The 19,620-nt window shown below is 41.7% G+C and overlaps 1 protein-coding gene and 1 long non-coding RNA gene across 5 annotated transcripts in view; one reads left to right on the top strand and one right to left on the bottom strand.

Moving 5' to 3' along the window:
- The window catches only part of CEP89 (centrosomal protein 89), an 88,114-nt gene that overhangs the window by 15,691 nt on the left and 52,803 nt on the right, over positions 1 to 19,620 (bottom strand). For all 4 annotated transcript variants that reach the window (XM_028529438.2, XM_036012906.1, XM_036012907.1 and 1 more), the window contains 3 exons: positions 8,410 to 8,577; positions 7,685 to 7,826; positions 4,013 to 4,102 (listed from right to left, as the gene is read on the bottom strand). In XM_028529438.2, coding sequence (XP_028385239.1) covers positions 4,013 to 4,102; positions 7,685 to 7,826; positions 8,410 to 8,577 — 400 coding nt within the window. The remainder of the gene's footprint in view (positions 1 to 4,012; positions 4,103 to 7,684; positions 7,827 to 8,409; positions 8,578 to 19,620) is intronic.
- Positions 533 to 19,447, top strand: LOC118497688. Its single transcript, XR_004900212.1, has 3 exons — positions 533 to 1,318; positions 8,342 to 8,348; positions 19,435 to 19,447. It is a non-coding gene; the product is annotated as an uncharacterized LOC118497688 (long non-coding RNA).

The following is a 19,620-nucleotide window of genomic DNA, read 5'->3' as shown; positions in this document are numbered from 1 at the left end:
GAAACTAAATATCCTTAGTTTCTGACTAGATATTTTTTGCTGTTGAGGTCCTCACTAAGTTCCTTGAGCACCCTTATAACCATTGTTTTGAACTCTGCATCTAGTAGATTGCTTGTCTCCATTCTGTTTAATTCTTTTTCTGGAGTTTTGTCCTATTTTGTCATTTGGGACATGCTTCTTTGTCTCATTTTGGCAGCCTCCTGTGTATGTTTGCATGTATTAAGTACAGCTGCTATGTCTCCCAGGCTTTGTAGAGTGGCCTAATGGTAGTAGGAATCCTGTAGAGTACAGTGGCACAGCCTCCCCTATTGCCCAAGCTGGGTGTTCAGGGTGCAGCCAGTGTGTGGGCTGTGTACACCCTCCTGCTGTAGTTTAGCCTTGATTGCTATTGGCACGTTCAAGGTCTGCCACCAACTGTGTTCTGTCAGGGTCACATAGCATAAGCTACAAAGCAGCCTGCAGGTGACTACTACTTGCGCTGGGCTTAGAGGTGCCCAGGTGAGACTTCCAAGGCTGGCTGCTGCTAGGGTAAGTTAGTGAGGGGTACACGGCTCACTGAAGCTAGATGCTGCTTGCTTGAGAGAATTTAGGAAAATCTGAGGCATGGGCCAAAACAAGCCATTTGTATGAAAAGCCACAGGAAAAAGCTTGGGTTGGCCCAAAAGTTGGTTGGGGCAGGGCCTCAGGGAATCACTGGGGTAAGGCAAATCATGTGAGCCAGGCTGATGGAGTCTCAGATATGGTTCCCGCTTGCTGGCTGTGTGGCTCTGTATGAGGAGGGCTCAGAAAAGGAACAATGGCCTCTGCCAGTACTTTTGTCTAGAAGAAAGCTGCCCCTCTGTTCTGTTCTCACCCTGATGCTGGACAATTCAGTTCTTACATGTCTGACTCTGGTGTCTTTCAATCTGCTATCTGCTGACCCCATGCTGGAGCTCAGAGGGAATAAGTCCAGGTAAGTGTGCATGGGCCCTTTAAGAGGGACTGCCTGAGACCCCAGCAGTTTCTATCTTCCACAGCCTTAATCCCCACTGGTGTTTACAGCCAGCAGTTACAGGGGCTTATCTTCCTGGCACTGGAACCCTGGGCTGGGGAAGGCTGGTGTGGGGCTGGGACCCTTCATTCCTGAGATATTCCTCCTGATTTTTATCTGCCACACATGGATGTAGGACCAGCCCATTCTGCATCCTTGGCCCCTCCTACCAGTATTCATGTGGTTTCTCCTTTAATTCTATACTTATAGGATTTCCATTCAGTTCGATTTCTGATGCTTCTGAACGATGGTTGTTCTATAGTTTAGTTGTAATTTTGATGTGGTTGTGTGAGGAGGCAAGCTGTGCTGCCATCTTGACTGGCAGTCCGTGCAGCATGGTCTTTGCCTTTTTCATCTCTATCCTTTATGTCTCTTATTGTGCTTTTATGAACACATTCTCCTTGCAATTTAGTCCACATTTCTGAAAAGGCTTCTCTTTTCCTTGTATTTCTTTCCCATGTTGTATCAGTTCCATTTCACGTCCTCCTTTGTCTGGCCACGTCTTGTTAGTGTACTGTGTTTCTGCGTTGTGGTATTTCTTCCTAGCTTTGGCTGCTTTCTTAAGTTTTAGCTACATACCACCTATCTACCTACCTCCTTATTTATCTACCTACCCGCCTGCCTATCAATCCACTTTTGAGTATACATTACAATTCTGATCTCCTTTGTGGCAATGTTTTTTATGCATTTTCATCATGTATAGGGAAGTTATTCTATTTTTCTTCCTTTTCCTTAAGGTATTTTTGTATGCCCAACTGGATCATTTGGGATGAGATGAGGTTTCATAGAGGGTGGGAGCACTGGTTGGTTGGGTCAGGGAAGCCTTCCAAGCTTTACATACTGCTTCTCTTACAGCTTCTTCTCTGGCTCTCTAAATCCAGCCATGTTCAGAAGGGCTTCTACCTACAGTTCTAAGTTTCCTAGATATCGCCACAACCCTGATCTCAAGGCGATGTCCTCACTTTTACTAGTCATATTTCACAGGGTTTTCATGAGATGTCACCTCTGTATTTTCACAAGCCCTTTCCAGGTCTCTTCACTTCCCCAGAGATTCGCCCTCCCTAACCTGGACCGACTCACAAGTTTCCTCTCAGAGTGGCTGGGCGGGCCCTTTTTACTGTTCCTAGTCAGATGAACAATAATGAGATAAATTCCCAAGACAAGGCCAACCATCTGAAGATTGGACCTTCTCTTTTGGAAATAAAAGCCAACCAGGAAAAAACAGAAACCTATAATTGCTCATTATTACTCATAATACTTCTGTGCAGAATCCTATCATTAATAGTATGGTGTATTTCTTCTAGCCTTACTGATGCAGAGTTGAGATATTGTTTTGTATACTGCTTTTGATGTTGAATTTTTAAAATTGTAAAATACATTATTTAATTAATTTCCCAAACAGTTATTAAATTTACTGGCTACTATGAGCTCAATGCTATTCTAGATGCTTGGAATATATCAGTGAATGAAAAGAGGAAAAAAAGAATCCTCACCCTTTTTGAGTTTATAGTATGGTCAGAGGAGATAGACAATAACCAATAAATGTGATAAATTATACAGTCTGTTAAAGGTGATTTTGTATTTGTAAGAAACAATAAAGCTAGGTAATGAAAATCAGGAATGTGTAAGAATGGATGACTAACAATTTTAAATAGTCAAATATGCCTCCTTAGTAAGGTGACATGTTGATATTTGGGGGGAAAATTATAAATATATATGAACAATTAATAATAACAAAGCAAACACCATGTAAGTATCACCCAAGTTACTATATAGAACATTAACAGAATATTATTAGTATCAGACTTGGAAGTCCCCAAGTGTCCCAATCCCTTAGATACAATCACTAATCTCACTTTTGTTAGAATTCTTTCCTTACTTTTCAATTCCTGATTACAGTCTATGTATGCACCAAACAGTGTAAGTTTGCCTGTTTTAAACTTTATATAAATGCAATCATATTAGACACTTACTTGTGTTGAGCTTCTTTCACTCAATATGTATGAAACAGGAAAAATAAAATCTATTCATTGCATTAGGACACATTTGTATCAGAGCAATTTTAAGTTAAATTTTGTTGAAGTTTTTAAAAGTAAATAATTCAGGACTAAACCTTATGGTCCCTAAAATAACATAGACTCACAACATATATTTACATTATTATGTATATACATACATATATTTCACCTAGTACTATGAGTATTTACACCCAGCCAGCCAATGTTTCCATCTGCTTGTCTTGGTTTGTTAATTTTCCAACATATGAAACAATGTCATCAATCTATTTACCCACTTATCAGACCCCTTTAATCATTGTCCTGAATACATGCTCTTGAGCCCAGAGATCCTATATCTTATTCCCCACGCTTGGAGCTTCATGCCCTCAGACTACCTTCCTCTTTAAAACCCACAGAGCTCCTTGCTCTCCACCCAGGACTCTAGCCTGCTGGTGCTCTCCCCGCCCCTGTCCATAAGCAATCAGTGTGGCTGGTGGGGCTGAGGGTGCGTACTGAGAGACCGGCAGTCAGAATGCAGATGATGGGTTGGCGAATGGCCAGGTGTGGGAGTCGGTACAATGAGAATAGCTTTCTTGAGCAGAGAAACTGCAGGGTACATTCAGGATTAAACAAGAGAGAGGCAGGTTGGCACTGGTCTCTAACTGAACCAATAAATGAACTACACTTGACCAGAAAGCCTGGACATTAAGGATATAGCCTGGAGATTATTCTGCATTTTTTAAAAAACATCTTCATTGTATCTTATTGTGCAGATGAAGTGAAGTTTATTTGGTGAGTGGAAGGATGCTACTTCCGGAGAGGCAGGTGCTATTTCTGCCAGTGAAACCCTGTATGGCTTTACTCTCTGAACGACTAGCATTAGATACATGAAAAAATGTATCACTTTCTTAAACATGGGCATCTGCACCCAGTAAGCCTCTGTTCCCATTTGAAAGGGAATCTTTAAAACTAAATGACCGCTTACCTTGACTTTTTCTTCTAACCTTCCCATGCGAATATTGCCTTTTACAATTTTGTCAAGAACTCCATGTTTTTCACTTTCTAAACATTTGGCCTAAGGAGAAAGATGAAAAGGAAAATAATGGGCTCTCAGTTTTACAGAAAAATTAAAGGAATAAAAAGTTCTCCTGAAAGAATATTATTCCTATTCACAAATGACTGTAATTCTGCCACTCTTCTTGGCCCAGCCACTCTGCCCCCACCCGGATGCCCACCCCCTGTGTGAGGGCAGAACTTGGCCCACGGCTGGGAGGGGCTGGAGCTGGTACGACACGCTGGGTCCCTCCTGGGCACAAACAGGAGACCTGTGCCCCCAGGACAAGGAGGATGGAAGGGCTTCTAGCACATTTCTCTGTTCTTAGGGAACACAGCGTTCCTTCAATCATATCCAAAGAACAAGTGCCAGGATGCAAGTAAACTTTAACTTGGTTTATTTGAACAATTACAAAGTAAGGATAACTTAATATGAATGTGCAATGCCATTCTCCAAACAAATGTCAGAGGCAGTAATTTCCAAGACGGATGTCATTTGAAGTTATTTAGATTAATATCTATATGGGACATAAACTACTGTGCACTGTAAGTTGACTATTTCAAGCAGTGAAAAGTGAGCACTCCTTCTAAAGCAGGCTAGGAATAGCAATTTCATTATCATAAAAAAAAATAAGACAAAGACAGTTAAATGACTTGCCACAAGTCACATAAAAAAACCCATCCAATAGGCAGATCAGAAATTAAGATGCCAATATCAATGAATTAAGACACAAGGGGCTCTCACAAGGCTCAGAGACCAGAAAGAGGAAGGTGGGGGCGCATGGCTCACAGTCTCAGGACAATGAGCAGGCAGCCAGTACCACCCTGAACCCCTACTAGAGGGGCTGGCCTTGGGGCTCCCAGGGAGAAGAACCCTGCAGGGCCAAGGGGACATCAGTGCCTGTGTGTACACAGATCCCTCAGGGTGGGTGGGCCAGGGCGGGATGAGAGCAGCTTCTTTCCCCACATCTGAGGGGTCCGGGGACTCTAAATTCAGGCCTGGCTTTCAGGCCACAGTAATAAAGGTCAGGGCGGGAGGAGAAAACACATTTCATTAAGTCGTAATTTGTAACTTTTAAGTATTTGACCACACAGTATGTGGCCTCCAGTTGTGTTTCTTTCATTTATTTATTTTTTAATTGTATTTTTTCCATTACCATTTATCCCCCTTATCCCCCTCTTCCCTACAACCCATTTATCCTGGGCTCACAAATATGCATGTGGACCTAAGGGGGACCGCTTGAGGGGTGGGGAAGACCTTGACTTCATGGAAGATCGTGGAAGCCTGGGACGCCCTCTGGCCCCATGGGCCTGAATCCTATGTGCCCTGCCCTGCAAACAAGATGGCTTTGTCTTTACAGTGGCAATGACATGTGGCAGCTGGGTCCCCATGAATGTGTGCTAGGTGAATGGGTTTGTTTGGCACTTTATGTTTTTCAACAAGCCCTGTTTGCCTCTTGGTCTACCAGTTGTTGGGTAAGCCCAGGAGGCAGAGCATAAGGTGCCTGGCGCTGCTTCAGAGAATGCCAGAGTTCAGCACTTGGGCTGTGACAGTGACTTCTCAGGAGAGGAACTACTGGGTCAGGAGGTCTGCCTGCTTTTAAGGCTCCTACCATGCTGTCAAAGGGCTTCTAAAAGACTTGAGGAAAAAGTCAGAAATCACCAGTAATGTATAACCAGGCATACCATACTCCACTAGCAACTATTGTAATTAAATTCTCTTCTAACATTAATAAAAGTATAGAATGGTATCTCAAGACAGGCTAAATGAGCATTTTTTCTGTCACAAGATCAACATTTCCCTCCAAGAGCTGGATACTATTTATATTTCTTCTTATATAAACAATGGCTAAAATCTATGTGCATTTTCCTTTAAAAATTTTTATTTATTTATTTATTTATTTATTTATTTTTTATTAGACAGAGGGGAAGGGAAGGAGAAAGAGAAACATCAATGTGTGGTTGCCTCTTGCATTCCCCCTATTGGGTACCTGGCCTGCAACCCAGGCATGTGCCCTGACTGGGAATTGACCCAGTGACCTTTTGGTTTGTAGGCCAGTGCTCGCTGAGCCACACCAGTCAGGGCCTGTGCTCATTTTCCTATGTAGGAACTTAACATCCTTGTAGCAAAGGGGAATAAGCCTGTGACAACTCCTGACAGACTCTCCACACCTCATTCACCTGGAGAAAGGCCAAGTTACTACCAAGTTTGCCATTGTCTGAGAAAGTCCTCTGAGAAAGTCCTCAGGTGTCTTTTGTAATGATATCCATTAAACTTCTGACCCTACACTACCAACATTGCTTAAAGAAACATGTTTAAAAGCAGATAAGCAATATGTATTCAATGTAGAAAAATCATAAAAGGCAGATGAATTAAATGATTTTTAAATTTTTTGACTTGACCAGTGTGGCTCAGTTGGTTGGGTATTGTTCCGCAAAGCAAAAGGTCACCAGTTCAATTCCTGGTCAGGGCACATGCCTGGGCTGCGGTTCAGTCTCTGGTCAGGGCATGGACCAAAGGCAACTGATCGATGTTCTCTCTCACATTGATGTTTCTGTCCCTCTTTTTCTCCCTCCCATCTCCTCTAAAAATAAATAAATAAAACCTTTAAAAATTTTTCTTAATTTTACCATGATTAAAAGAAAAATCTCTTGTAATCCCACCACTTGAAAATCCAGCTCACTGTAGCATTTTTGTGGTAAATCCTACCAGACTTCTCTCAAAGCATATGGCTCGGTATAGCATCTGTGTTCTCTTGCTGCACAATCTGTCGTAGACATTTGCTAAAATTAATGTGGAGATGCCAAGGATCGGGTCTATGGCATCACTCCTGCTGGTGGGACAGAGCTCCATCAGCTGGGACCACCAGTAATTCCCTCACCGCCCTTCCTGGGGACTGGTGTGTTGGACACAACCTGGCATGAATACCACTGCCCTTTGAACTATGTCCTCAGGATGAACTCTATGTAGCCGATGATCTTTATGTTTCTTCTTCACACAGGGAATATATTAACTCAGCTTTACAGAGAGAAAATGTGTCTATGCAGTCAAACCTCAATTCCCAAATGTCTTTGTTCTCCAACAATTCAGTTCCTGACCAAGCTGTTCACAGAAAAATGCCTCGGCTGTCCCATAAAATGTAGGTTCTTGATTCTCAACCCGACCACCCTTTCATGCTGAGGCCTGCATGATCAGTCACGTGTCTCTCAGCTGACAAATAAAGGAGATCTGGTTTTTGAACAAATCACTTCTGGGACAGTTTTCCGGAACAAATTAAGTTTGAGAACCAAGGCTCCACTATACGTGTGATACACACCTGATGACTACAGTTCCTACGTAAGTTAATGGGATGATTCCACTAGCCTACCTTCTAAAATATCATATGCCAATGTTTCAAGGTTTGGCTTATTCACCTTTTTAAAAATGTTTTTTTCCCTCCATAGTTGAAAGATAAAATTTTGGAAAATATGAAAATTTGCTGTTGAAATTTAAAAAGATGAAGTTTATGAATGATTTTGTAAAAAAAACCCCCAAAACAAAGAACCCCCTAGGTTATGTGTGATGTCAACTTGCAGTGCAGTTGAAGCAACTGAGGAAACTTACCAAATACACAAGATTGTCACGCTCCTGGGTCACGTTCTCTGCCAGGCCAACAACATTTGCCAGGTACTGGTGAGCGGACATTTCATTCTCCATGGCTTTCTCCACCTGCTTGGTGAGGATGTCAATTTTTTTTTGAGATCTCCTAAAGAGTTCCACCAAATGGTGAGATAAAAAACATTAGCCTGGATGGCCAGGGCACCGTGGACATCTGCGTCATGAAAGCAGCAAGCACGCTAGCACTTACGTGTTATTCTTCAGCCAGCTAAACCTGTCAGTGTCAAGGTGAGAAGTGGCAACTGAACTGAATTTTAAGCCAAGCATAATTATTGACACAAAGTCAGGCCAACAGAAAGCACAAATGCTTTAACACAATTAGTAGGCTAACTACATATTATTCTATTAAACTTTTGGCTGAGGTTCTGGAAGATACTTTTGAAAAGGAATCCAGCAATCCCAAAGTAGACTTTTAGGAAATGGTTAGAAAAGAACATCTAGAAGTTTCGGAGTCTTAGAGTCATCATTTTAAGTATCAACAATATGTGAGCTATTGACTAGAAAAATGTTAATGTTGGTCTTCAGCTTTTACTGTACTGTATTTTGATATCCAATAATGTCAATTTTTTTTCTATTTTATAGCCAATATTAGAAAAAGAAAAGATAAGGAGTATTTTCCAATTCTTTTTTTTAACTATTAAAAAAAGCTTAAGGAAAAAATATATAAAAACCTATTTATTTTCCGTGCCCGTGCGAGTTCAGCTTCCAGCACTTTGACTCTAGCCATCAGGCTGTCCTTCTCTAAGAGCAGGCTCTTTTTCTGCACTTGCAGGACCACCAAGTTTTCCATCAACTCTTCCATTTCGGCATTTTCTCTGTCGTCTTCCCTCTGCAACTGGCTGACAGACAAAAACGTCACAGGCTCGTATGCAGTACACGGAGGCGGCACTGAGGCAGCCACTTGCCAGGCAAGTGATGAACAGCCCAGCCCTCCAGCCCTAGCAGGTATTTTGGGGAAGGCCTCTGCCCAACATCTCCCCATCCCAGCCCTTGGAGGGCCTCGGACGGAGCTCCTAGAGGACAGGAAAAAGGGCATGGCTAGCACACACTTCTTTGATAGTAGTGATTTAACCTCTTTTTCTGCCCACAGTTTTTGCTTACATCTGTGTACATATACTTATTTATGCCCTATTCCTTCCAGAAAGAATTTAAGATAGCTCAATTTTTTTACATAATTATTTCATTGCTCCCCCTCAAATTCTATTCTATAATAAATTTTATATAACAAAGTAATTTCATGTTTTTATAATAAAAAAGAACAAGAAGAGCATACAATTTCAATACATAATTCTGGCAAAATAATGCTCAAGAAAGGAGTTACTTCTTCACTGGCTGTTGCGGTCAATTTTCCTGTAACAACCAGGAAAGAAGAGAATTACCAGGAACAGCCAAGTGCACAGAGGCTGCAACACTCTGAGACATGGGGCTCCCCGCGCACAGGGCGGGCTGGCTGGAGAACAAGCCTCTGGCTGCATGTGTTCGGGGGCTGCCTCACTTGCCACACAAGCTCAGTGACTTCAGCCTGGGTGGGCTCCCTGAACAACCAGTCAGGGGTTTTCCAGATGGTCTCCATTGCTTTCTAGTTTATAAGTTTTCGTCAGTCAAAGAGCAGGGGACATACCTGGACAAAAACCAAAAAGTTGAGGTTTGAATTAAACTGACCTTTAAATTTATCATTTTTCTTCTGTCTTTTGTTTTGATTTTAAAATTCTATTTTAAAAGTATTTTTTGCCAGAGTAATACACTTCCCTGAAACCAAATCAACCAGTAAAAAAGGCTGAATGAAAAGCAACCAGAGACACCACAAAAGGCCTGGGAGGCACTGGCAGGTGTGCACAGCCCCTTCAGAGAGCAGCGTCTAGAAAATGCATTCGCTCTCTGGCCAAGAGTCCCACCTCTAGGTGCGTGTTTGGGGAAACTTTGATGGCACGTCTGAGAAAGTTTACTGTGACAGTGCTTAAAGGGGCAAACACAGTAACAGTTTAAACGTCCACTGATAAGCTACGTAAAATGCAGTATTTCGTAGGATCAAATACCACCATGTAGCAGTTAAAAAGGAAAAATTCTATATCTATTTTAACAGGAAAAGTTGCTTTAAAAATTGAATGCAAAAAGTCAAGATATTAAAAGCATGAATTCATTTATGTAAACTTAAAACACACCAAAAATTCCATGTTATTCATGAAAACATGTAAAAATTAAAAAAAAATAGATTGGAAATATGGTTCCAAATTTATGATAGTTGTTGCTTTTGGAAAGTGGGGGTGAGACTGAGAACAGTAGTTAAAAGGTGCTTCAACAATTTGTTTCTAACAATTTGTTTCTTAAGCAAAACAAACCAACAGAGGTGGAAATAATTCATACAAAAGAAGAAAGTTAACAGTTACCATTTGGTGGGGAAAATAATTGCCTTGAAAGAAACTTTAACAAAATTTCTAGTGTTGTCCACTGACCACTAGAGTCTCACTCCCCAGAGGACACTTCTACTGACTATTCTTTCTTTTTTGTAAGCCTTATCCAAGGACATACTTGTCATTGCTTTTAGAGAGAGAGAAGGGAGAGAGGAAGGGAGAGAGAGGAGCATCGATTGGTTGCCTCCCATACAGGCCTATTCCAGGGACAGTGCCCAGACCCAGGATCTTATGCATTCAGATGAGGAGTCATGTGCCTGTGCCTGAAGTGGGAATCGAACCTGCAATCTAGGTATGTGCCCTGACTGGGAATTGAACGAGGATTCGCCAACCATTTGGGCCACACCAGCCATTTCGGATTTCAGTTTTTCTGGTTAGAAACCATGACTTTTTAAAATCGTGAAATATAATTATATATATACATAATTATTATATATATAATATTCTTTATATATATAAAGCATATTAAAGATACATGCATATCTTAACAAATAATTATAAAATGAACATCCATGTAATTACCTCACAGGTCAAGACATAGAACATTTCCAGCACCCGAGATACTCCCATGTGTCATGCCACCATCACAGAACTCCTCTCTAATCTTCTTTACAATGTTAGCACCTAACTGTGCATCACTGTGGTGTAGTGTAGTTTGGCAGTATCGGAACCATATATATAAAGGGAACCAAGATGTATGATCTGTATACTAAGGGACTACATGTACTCTGTCATTATGCCCCCAACTCACTCATTCTTGATGTGTGTGACTGTAAAATATGTAATGGTATCAATATACCAACTCTCTGTACCATCTTCCTGCTGACAGTCACCCTGTACACTCTCACAGGAGTCTCTAGGGCACTGCTATTCAAAATGTGGTCCTCAGATAGAGGTTAGTCTCTAGCTCTCTCTTACTTATTCACAGTATAAATACAGAAACATACAGAATGGCTTCAAAACCTTTATTGGCAAATCAGCATTGCCATGACATCATGCAGTGTGAGATGAGTGAACGTGTCTGAACAGTGGCTTGCATGTTGCCGAACTTGCAGAGGGGGGCATGTGGTAGGAGCTGCATACTTGTCACGTGCAGCAGGATTACGTAACAATGTATGACTTTAAGGTTAGTTTGTCCATTGTAACTAAAAAATGTAAAACACAGAATTCATTTCTTTGATGAAAAACTAATTTAATTATTATTTCATTGGATAAATTGTTGAACCGAATTAATGATAAAATATTAAAGAAGAATGTTGAAAATACAAACACTTCTGCTTCTGGCCAAGAGAGAGTCACAGATTTACTCTTTACCTAGAAATCAGGCACAACATAAGAAACAAGAGCTTTCAGATTTTGGACAACAGGCAAAGGAGAACTGTGACTCCTTGGAAAAGGAAACAGCAATGTGAGTGCTGCAGTTGCTCCAGATTACCACCAGTCCACAGGGAGGGAAAACCCAACCAGAACCCAGTAGACTTGCTGAGCTGAGGGAGTCAGAGATCAGAGATGAGGAAGGGCAAGACAGCTAGAATTGCTGGCAGAGAGGAGGGAGTTTCAAAGAGAGAGAAAGGGCTCTGGAGATCTTGTAGGAAGGCCCCCACAAGTCTTTGGCTCAGTACAGATCTGTACACACCTCTGATGAAACTTCCTGAGGGCTTAGGAAAGAATCTAAAAAACAAACAGGCAGAATAATTCCTGAATTCACAGAGAACTGCAAAGAGTATGTGAGCCAAGCCAGAGTGGAAAGACCTTATAAGAGACATTAGAGGGAGCATTCAGAGGCTACTATTGCTTTGTCGTGGGGCTAACTAGCCTTAGACTAGAGGCTGCTTTGGGCCTCTCCCAACTAAAGCAAGCTTCGAAAGATTCCAACTATTCTCCAGTAATTTGAGTGTGCTCCAGAACAAAATCTAATACTATTTAAAACAATGCTATAAATCTAGCACCCAAGAACACAAAATTCGTAATATCCAACATCCAATCAAGCATGCAAATAAGCAATAAAATATGATCTATAATCATGAGGAAAAATATCAACAGAACAGATCCAGAAGTGAGGGAGATGATGGCACTAGCAAAGGCTCTTAAACAGCTATTGTAAGTATGTTCCATATGTTTAAGACAACAGACAAAAACAGCATGATAAGAGAAATAGAAAATTTAAAAAAGACTCAAGTGGATATTCTAGAGACGTAAATAATACATTGGATGAGAATAAAAACAGCTTAGACACCACAGAATAAAATTAGTGAATTTGAGGACACAGCACTAGAAACTAACCAGCTGAGGGAGACCCAAGATGGTGCCAGAGTAGGTGGAAGCTACACTCACCTCCTCCCGGGACCAAACTGGAATTACAACTAAATTCTGGCAGGAGAACAATCATCCTGAATGACCAACTGAACACAAGCTAGACAGAAGCCGCACAATCAAGGACCTGTGGAAGAAACCACATCACCGCAGTGAAGCTGGTAGGAAGTACGGAGGCACAAGAGGGCTGGCTGGGCTCCCACTGGTGGCAGCTGAAGTTGCAGAGGGATATTTCAGTGGCTGGGTGGGTCCCCCCTGAGAAGTATGGGTTCTAAACCCCAAGCTGGGCTCCCCAGCCTAGAGCACCAGAACTGGAGAAGGATAAGTACCAGCAGTGAAAAGCAGTGTGGTTTATGTTCACCAGGCAGAGATAACTACAGATACAGAGAGCTTCTTAAAGGGCCAACACACAAAATTTCATTTGCAGCCACTTACCCTGGGAGCCGGCAGAGGGAGGGCAGAGCAGACTACAGCCTTGCAAAAAGCATCTGGGGTTGGTGGCTGAGGAAAGAGAGCTGAAGGGCCAGGCACTAGGATTCCTATTCTTATTCATTCCCATACTGCAGAAGTCATCTTTCTTAGGCACTGCACTCCCTTCCCTGCAGCATCAGCTTGTGGGTAATCAATAGCTCCCACCTGCATGAATTACTCTGCCCCTCCCTGTGGAGATTACACAGGGCTGATGAACAGTACTGCTAGAGGCTAAGTCATTGATTAAGACTATCAGAAAGCCTGCAAACAGCTGGATCTCTGGGAGCTGTGAGACTTTAGCTGACCCTCCCACAGGCCCAGTGGTGTAAAACCAGCTACCGTGCACAGCTTGGTCATTTCAGCACATACCCAGACCAGCAAGGGAGCCATAAGCTGTGGATTGCTGATAACTCTAAACAGGTTGCACATGGCCAGTCACAGGGAGTGTCTGACATTGGTCTGCATGAGAGTCCTTGCAGATGTACCTAATACACAGAAACAAACACAGAGGCAGCCAAAATGGGAAGACAAAGAAACAGGCCCCAGATGAAAGAACAAGAGAATTCTCAAGAAGAAGAACTAGATGAAATGGAGGCAAGCAATTAATCAGATATGGAATTTAGAGTAACGATTATAAGTTCAACAGTATGAAAAAAGACATGGAAATCATAAAAAAGGACCAGTCAGAAATAAAGAATGCAATTTCTGAAATAAATAATACACTGGAAGGAATAAATAGTAAATTGGAAGATGCAGAGGATAGAACCAGTGATTTCGAAGACAAAGTAGAAAAAAAAATGCCCAAACAGGGCAACAAAAAGAAAAGAAGATTTTTAAAAATGAGGAGAGTTTAAGAAACTTGTGGGACAACATGAAGCAGAACAACATCTACATCAAGGGAAAACTGTTAGGAGAAAAGAGCAAAGGATCAAGAATCTATTTGAAAATAATGACTTGAAACTTCTCTAACCTGGTGAAGGAAAAGACACACAAGTCCGGGAAGTGCAGAGAGTCCCAAACAAGATGTACACAGAGAGGTCCACTCCAAGACACACTGTAATTAAAATGGCAAAGGTTAAAGATGAGGAGAGAATTTTAAAAGCCTCTAGAGCAGCGGTGTCGAACTCATTTTCACCAGGGGCCACATCGGCCTCACAGGTGCCTTCAAAAGGCCGAATATAATTTCAGGACTTTATAAATGTAACTATTCCTTCACTAGGGGCAAGGAGCTCAGCGTTGCTGCCAGGTAGAAACAAGGTGCCAGGCTGGATAAAACAAGGTGGGGGGGCCAGATTCGGCCTGCAGGCCTTGTGTTTGCTACCTGTGCTCTAAGGAAAAGCATTTAGTTACCTACAAAGAGCTCCCATTAGACTATCATCTGATTTCAGAACAGAAACATTTCAGGACAGAAGGGACTGACAGGAAATATTCGAGGTGACGAAAAGCAAAGACCCATAAACAAGGGAACTTTACCCCAAAAAGCTATCATTTAAAACTAAAGGAGGGGGGTGCTGGGCAGGGCAGGGGAGAGCAATGGGGAAAATTGGGACAACTGTAATAAAACAATACATTTTAAAAATTGAAGGTGAAATAACAAGCTTCCCAGGACAAAAAAAAGGGTGAAAGACTCTGTGAACACCAACAAGTACTGCAACAAATGTTAAAGGGCTTGCTTTAAGAAGAAAATGAAAGAAAAACAGAGGTAAACAGTTTTTAAAAAATGACAATAAATACATATCTATCAATAATCACTTTAAAGGTAAACAGCTTAAATGTTCCAATCAAAAGACATATGGTATTTGAATGGATAAGAAAACAAGACCCGACTTCTAGTCAAGATGGCAGGATAGGTAAATACAGCTCACCTCCTAGCACACCACACCAAAATTACAATTAAAATATAGAACCACCATCACACAGAACCATGAGAAACTGAGTTGAATGGAAACCACATCCATCTAGATGGTAGGAGGGGCACAGACGTGGAAGGAGCTTGTCCCATGTCCACTTGTAGTGGATAAAAATTGGGAGAGATATATCAGGAGCGAGGAGTCCCAGCCCCACACCAGGCACCCTAGCCCAGGGTTCCAGTGCCAGAAATATAAGTCCCCATAGCTTCTGGCTGCAAAAACCAGCAGGGATTAAGTTGGTGGAAGAAATTTATGGAGTCCCAAGCATTCCTCTTTAAGAACCCACACACAGACTTCCTGAGAATTACTCCCTCTGAGCTCTAGCACCAGGATAGCAGCTTGAAAGGCACCAGTGGCATATGGGGAAGAACTGCAGTGTCTGGTGTCAAGGCAAGAGCTGGGGGACGGCTTTTTCCCAGACATAAAGGTGGGCAGAGGCCATTGTCACTTTTCTGAACCCACCTCCACACAGAACCACAGAGCAGGGAGGCGGGTGCAATATCTGAAACTCCATCCACATAGCTAACACTATTTGCCCTGCATTGGCATCACCTGCGACTCTGTCCTACCAAACTTACAGGCCTATTCAAGCTATTAATAGTGACTTTTCCATATGAATGGCTGGTTTGGCTTCTGCTTTCCAACTTCCTAAATCCTCTCAAACAAGCCCCAAAGAGCTTCAGTGAGCCCCAAGCCCCCATACTTCTTGATATATGGCTCTAGGCCAGAAAATCGCAGCAGCCAGCCTAGATTCACAGCTTGGCTTTGCCTGGAAATCTCGAGGCCCAGCACAAGTAATAGCCATCTCAGATTACTTTACAGCTCATGCAAGGTGGCCCCAGGCAGAATACAGGTGGGGGATGACTTGACCTGCACCACCTGGGAAACCCCAGAGCCTGTGTACCCAGTGGACAACTACAGACCACATCAGCCTGTGGTCTGCATAGCTGATCCTCCATAGAGGGCAGAGTTTGGTGATCACTGGCCACAGCCAGTCCTTGCAGCTGACTGGCCTGGGTAAATCCCACCCAATGATCTGCCAACATCACCAACTCTCAACTACAAGAGGAAGATGTACTCGGCCCACATGGAGGGCACACATTGTGTACCCAGCTTGGGTGATAAGAGAGGCTGTGCCACTGAACTCTATAGGATATTACTACATTAGGCCATGCTACCAAGACAGGAGTCATAGCAGCTCTACCTAACACAGAGAAACAAACACAGGGAGGCTGCTAAAACGAAGAGACAAAGCAACATGGTGCAAATGAAAGAACAGATCAAAACTCCAGAAAAAGAACTAAGCAAAACAGAGATATAAGCAATCTGTCAAAGATTTCAAAGCACTGGTTATAAGGATGCTGAAGAAACTTAGTGAGGACCTCAATAATATAAGAAAAGATCCAGATGGAAAAGAAGGATTTTACTAGTTGAAATAAAGAACAGTTTACAGAAAAACAACAGTAGAGTGAATGAACTGAAATCACATCAAAGATTTGGAACATAAATAAGCAAAAAACAAATAATCAGAGCAAGAAGAAAAAAGATTACAAAAAAATGAGGATAGAGTAAGCAGTCTACGAGACATCTTCAAGTGTTCCAACATTTGCATCATGGGGGTGCCAGAATAAGAAGAGAAAGAGCAAGAAATTTGAAATCTATTTGAAAAAACAAGATAGAAAACTTCCCTAATTTGGTGAAGAAAACAGTCATGCAAGTCCAGGAAGCACACAGAGTTCCAAACAAGATGGATGCAAACAGGCCTACTCCAAGACACACTATAATTAAAATGTTAATGGTTAAAGGTAAAGGTAATCTTAAAAGCAAGAGAAAAGCAGTTATTTACAGGGGGGTTCCCATAAGACCGTCAGCTGACTTCTCAAAAGAAACTTTGCAGACTAGAAAGGACTAGCAAGAAATATTCAAAGTCATGAAGAGCAGGGACCTACAGCCAAGACTGCTCCATCCAGCAAAGCTATCAAAGGGCAAACAAAGAACTTCCCAGACAAGAAAAAACTAAAGGAGTTCATCGTCACAAAACCATTATTATATGAAATGTTAGAGACTTATTTAAGAAAAAGATCAAAATTATGAATAATAAAATGTTAATAAATATATATCTATCAACAATTGTATCTAAGAAACAAACAAGAATAACAGAGAATCATGGATATGGAGAGTGTTTTGATGGTTGCCAGATGAGAGGGGATGTGTGGGTAGATGGGTGAAGAGGTGAGGGGATTAAGAAGCCCAAATAGGAAGTTACTGAATAGCCATGGGGATGTAAAGTACAGTATAGGAAATGGAGAAGCCAAAGAACTTACATGTATGATCCACAGACATGAAAAATGGTATGGGGGCTGCCTGAGTGGGTGGGAGTGCTCGGTGGAGGGTGGCAAAGGGGGAAAAATTGGGACAACTGTAATAGCATAATCAATATAATATAACTGAAAAAAACAGTGAGATCAAGGAAGAAATCAAAAGATACATTGAACAAATAAAGATGAGAACACAACAATCCAAAATCTGTGGGACACAGGGAAAGCAATCCTAAGAAGCAAAAACAGCATTACAGGCCTATCTCAAGAAACAAGAAAAAGCTCAAATAAACAATCTAACTTTACACTGAAAGAAACTTGAAAAAGAACAACAAAGACCAAAATGAGAGGAAGGAAAAAAATCATAAAGCTCAGAACAGAAATAAACAAAATAGACTTTAAAAAAATCATATAGACTTCCAGCCAAGATGGAGGCATAGGTAGATACACCTTGCTTCCTCGAACAACCAAAAGGACAACAACAAATTTAAAAACAAAAAGTAACCAGAACTGCCAGAAAATCAAGCCATATGGAAATCTGACAACCAAGGAGTTAAAGAAGAAACATTCACTCGGACTGGTAGGAGGAGTAGAGACAGGCAGTTGGGATGGAGAGGATGCACAGCAAGGTGGGAACTGGAGGACCAGGTGGGTGAGTCAGTGGCTGGCAGACCAAGCAGTCCCACATTTGTGCGCAGATAAACCGGGAGGAACAATAGGAGAGTGAGACAGACTGTGCAACTCAGGGTTCCAATGTGGGGAAACAAAGCCTCAAAACCTCTGGCTGTAAAAACCTGTGGGGGTTGCATCAGCAGGAAAAGCTCCCAGCCTCATATGAGAGTTTGCTGGAGAGACCCACATGGTCCTAGAACTTACACAAACTCTCCCACCTGGGAATCAGCAACAGAAGGGCCCAATTTGGTTGTAAGTAGTGGAGGAAGTGACTGAAAGCCCTCTCAGAGTCCAGCAAGCCAAACTGTTCCCTCTCAGACCCCTCCCCCACAGCACCAAAACGCAGTGATGTGGGTTGCCCCACCCTGGCGAATACCTAAGGCTCCATCCCTTACAAAGTAACAGGTGCACTGAGACAAAAAAATAAGGCCCAAAAGAAAGAACAGATCAAAGCTTTAACAATAGAACAAGAAGGGATGACAAAGAAGTATTCAAAGTCATGAAAGGCAAGGACCTACATCCAAGATTACTCTATCCAGCAAAGCTTTCATTTAGAATGAAAAGGGCAGATAAAGTGCTTCTCAGATAAGGTCAAGTTAAAGGAGTTCATCATCACCAACCCTTTATTATATGAAATGTTAAAGGGATTTATCTAAGAAAAGAAGATCAAAAGCTATAAACAGTAAAATGACAACAAACTCACAACTATCAACAACTGAACCTAAAAAAACAAAACCAAAAACTAAGCAAACAACTAGAACAGGAACAGAATCACAGAAATAGAGATCACATGGAGGGTTATCAGTGGGGAAGGGGAGCAGGGAGATTGGGGAAAAGGTACAGGGAATAAGCAGCATAAATGGTAGGTACAAAATAGACAGGGGAAGGTTAAGAATAGTATAGGAAATGTAGAAGCCAAGGAACTTATATGTATGACCCATGGACATGAACTAAGGGAGGGGAATGCTGAAGGGAAGGTGGGGTGCAGGGCAGAGGGGGATAATGTGCAGAAAACAATGGAACTGGAATGGCATAATCAATAAAATATACTTTTAAAAAAATCCCCTGTATCTATGCCCTGACTGGTGTGGCTCAGTGGATTGAGCACCAGCTGGTGAACCAAACGGTTGCTGGTTCGATTCCCAGCAGGGCACAGGCCTGGGTTGCAGGCCACATCACCAGCAGGGGGCGTTCGAGAAGCAACCACACATTGATGTTTCTCTCCCTCTCTTTCTCCCTCCCTTTCCCCATGTCTAAAAATAAATAAAATGTTTTTTAAAAATCCCCTGTATAAAATGTGTCTTTTACCTAATGAAAGGCATTTTCGTATAGTTTATGTATAATATCAAATAAAAAATACTTAGCACTATAGGCTATTTTTCCATGTGAAAAATAATCTTTTGTGACATTACTTATTTAATGAGTGTTCTATTCCATTTTATGGTTGTATCCCTTCATTTCACCTGTTCTTTATTACTGGACATCTAGGCTTCCAGTTCTACTCCTTTAAATTATCTCTGGTTCTAAAATCAGTGTGGGCTGGCACAGTAGAGAAAAAAATCATACACACTCACATAAAAAGTATAGACTGTAGCCCTCAGGGACAGCCATATTCTACTTTAATAAAGTATTTACCATTCACAGACTGCAACACCTGTGCTCCTGTAGCCAAGAGTCTCAGAAAAAGACAGAACAAAAAATTAAAAGAAAAAAAAAAAAAGCAGAGCAATCTCTTTCCACTCTGTCTGTAACAACATACATTGTGATGCATTAACACTTGAAAAGAC

The sequence above is a fragment of the Phyllostomus discolor genome, chromosome 12, assembly GCF_004126475.2.
Source record: "Phyllostomus discolor isolate MPI-MPIP mPhyDis1 chromosome 12, mPhyDis1.pri.v3, whole genome shotgun sequence".
NCBI lineage: Eukaryota > Metazoa > Chordata > Mammalia > Chiroptera > Phyllostomidae > Phyllostomus > Phyllostomus discolor.
Note: the sequence above shows the minus strand (reverse complement) of the source record. Positions and strands in the feature narration are given on the sequence as shown.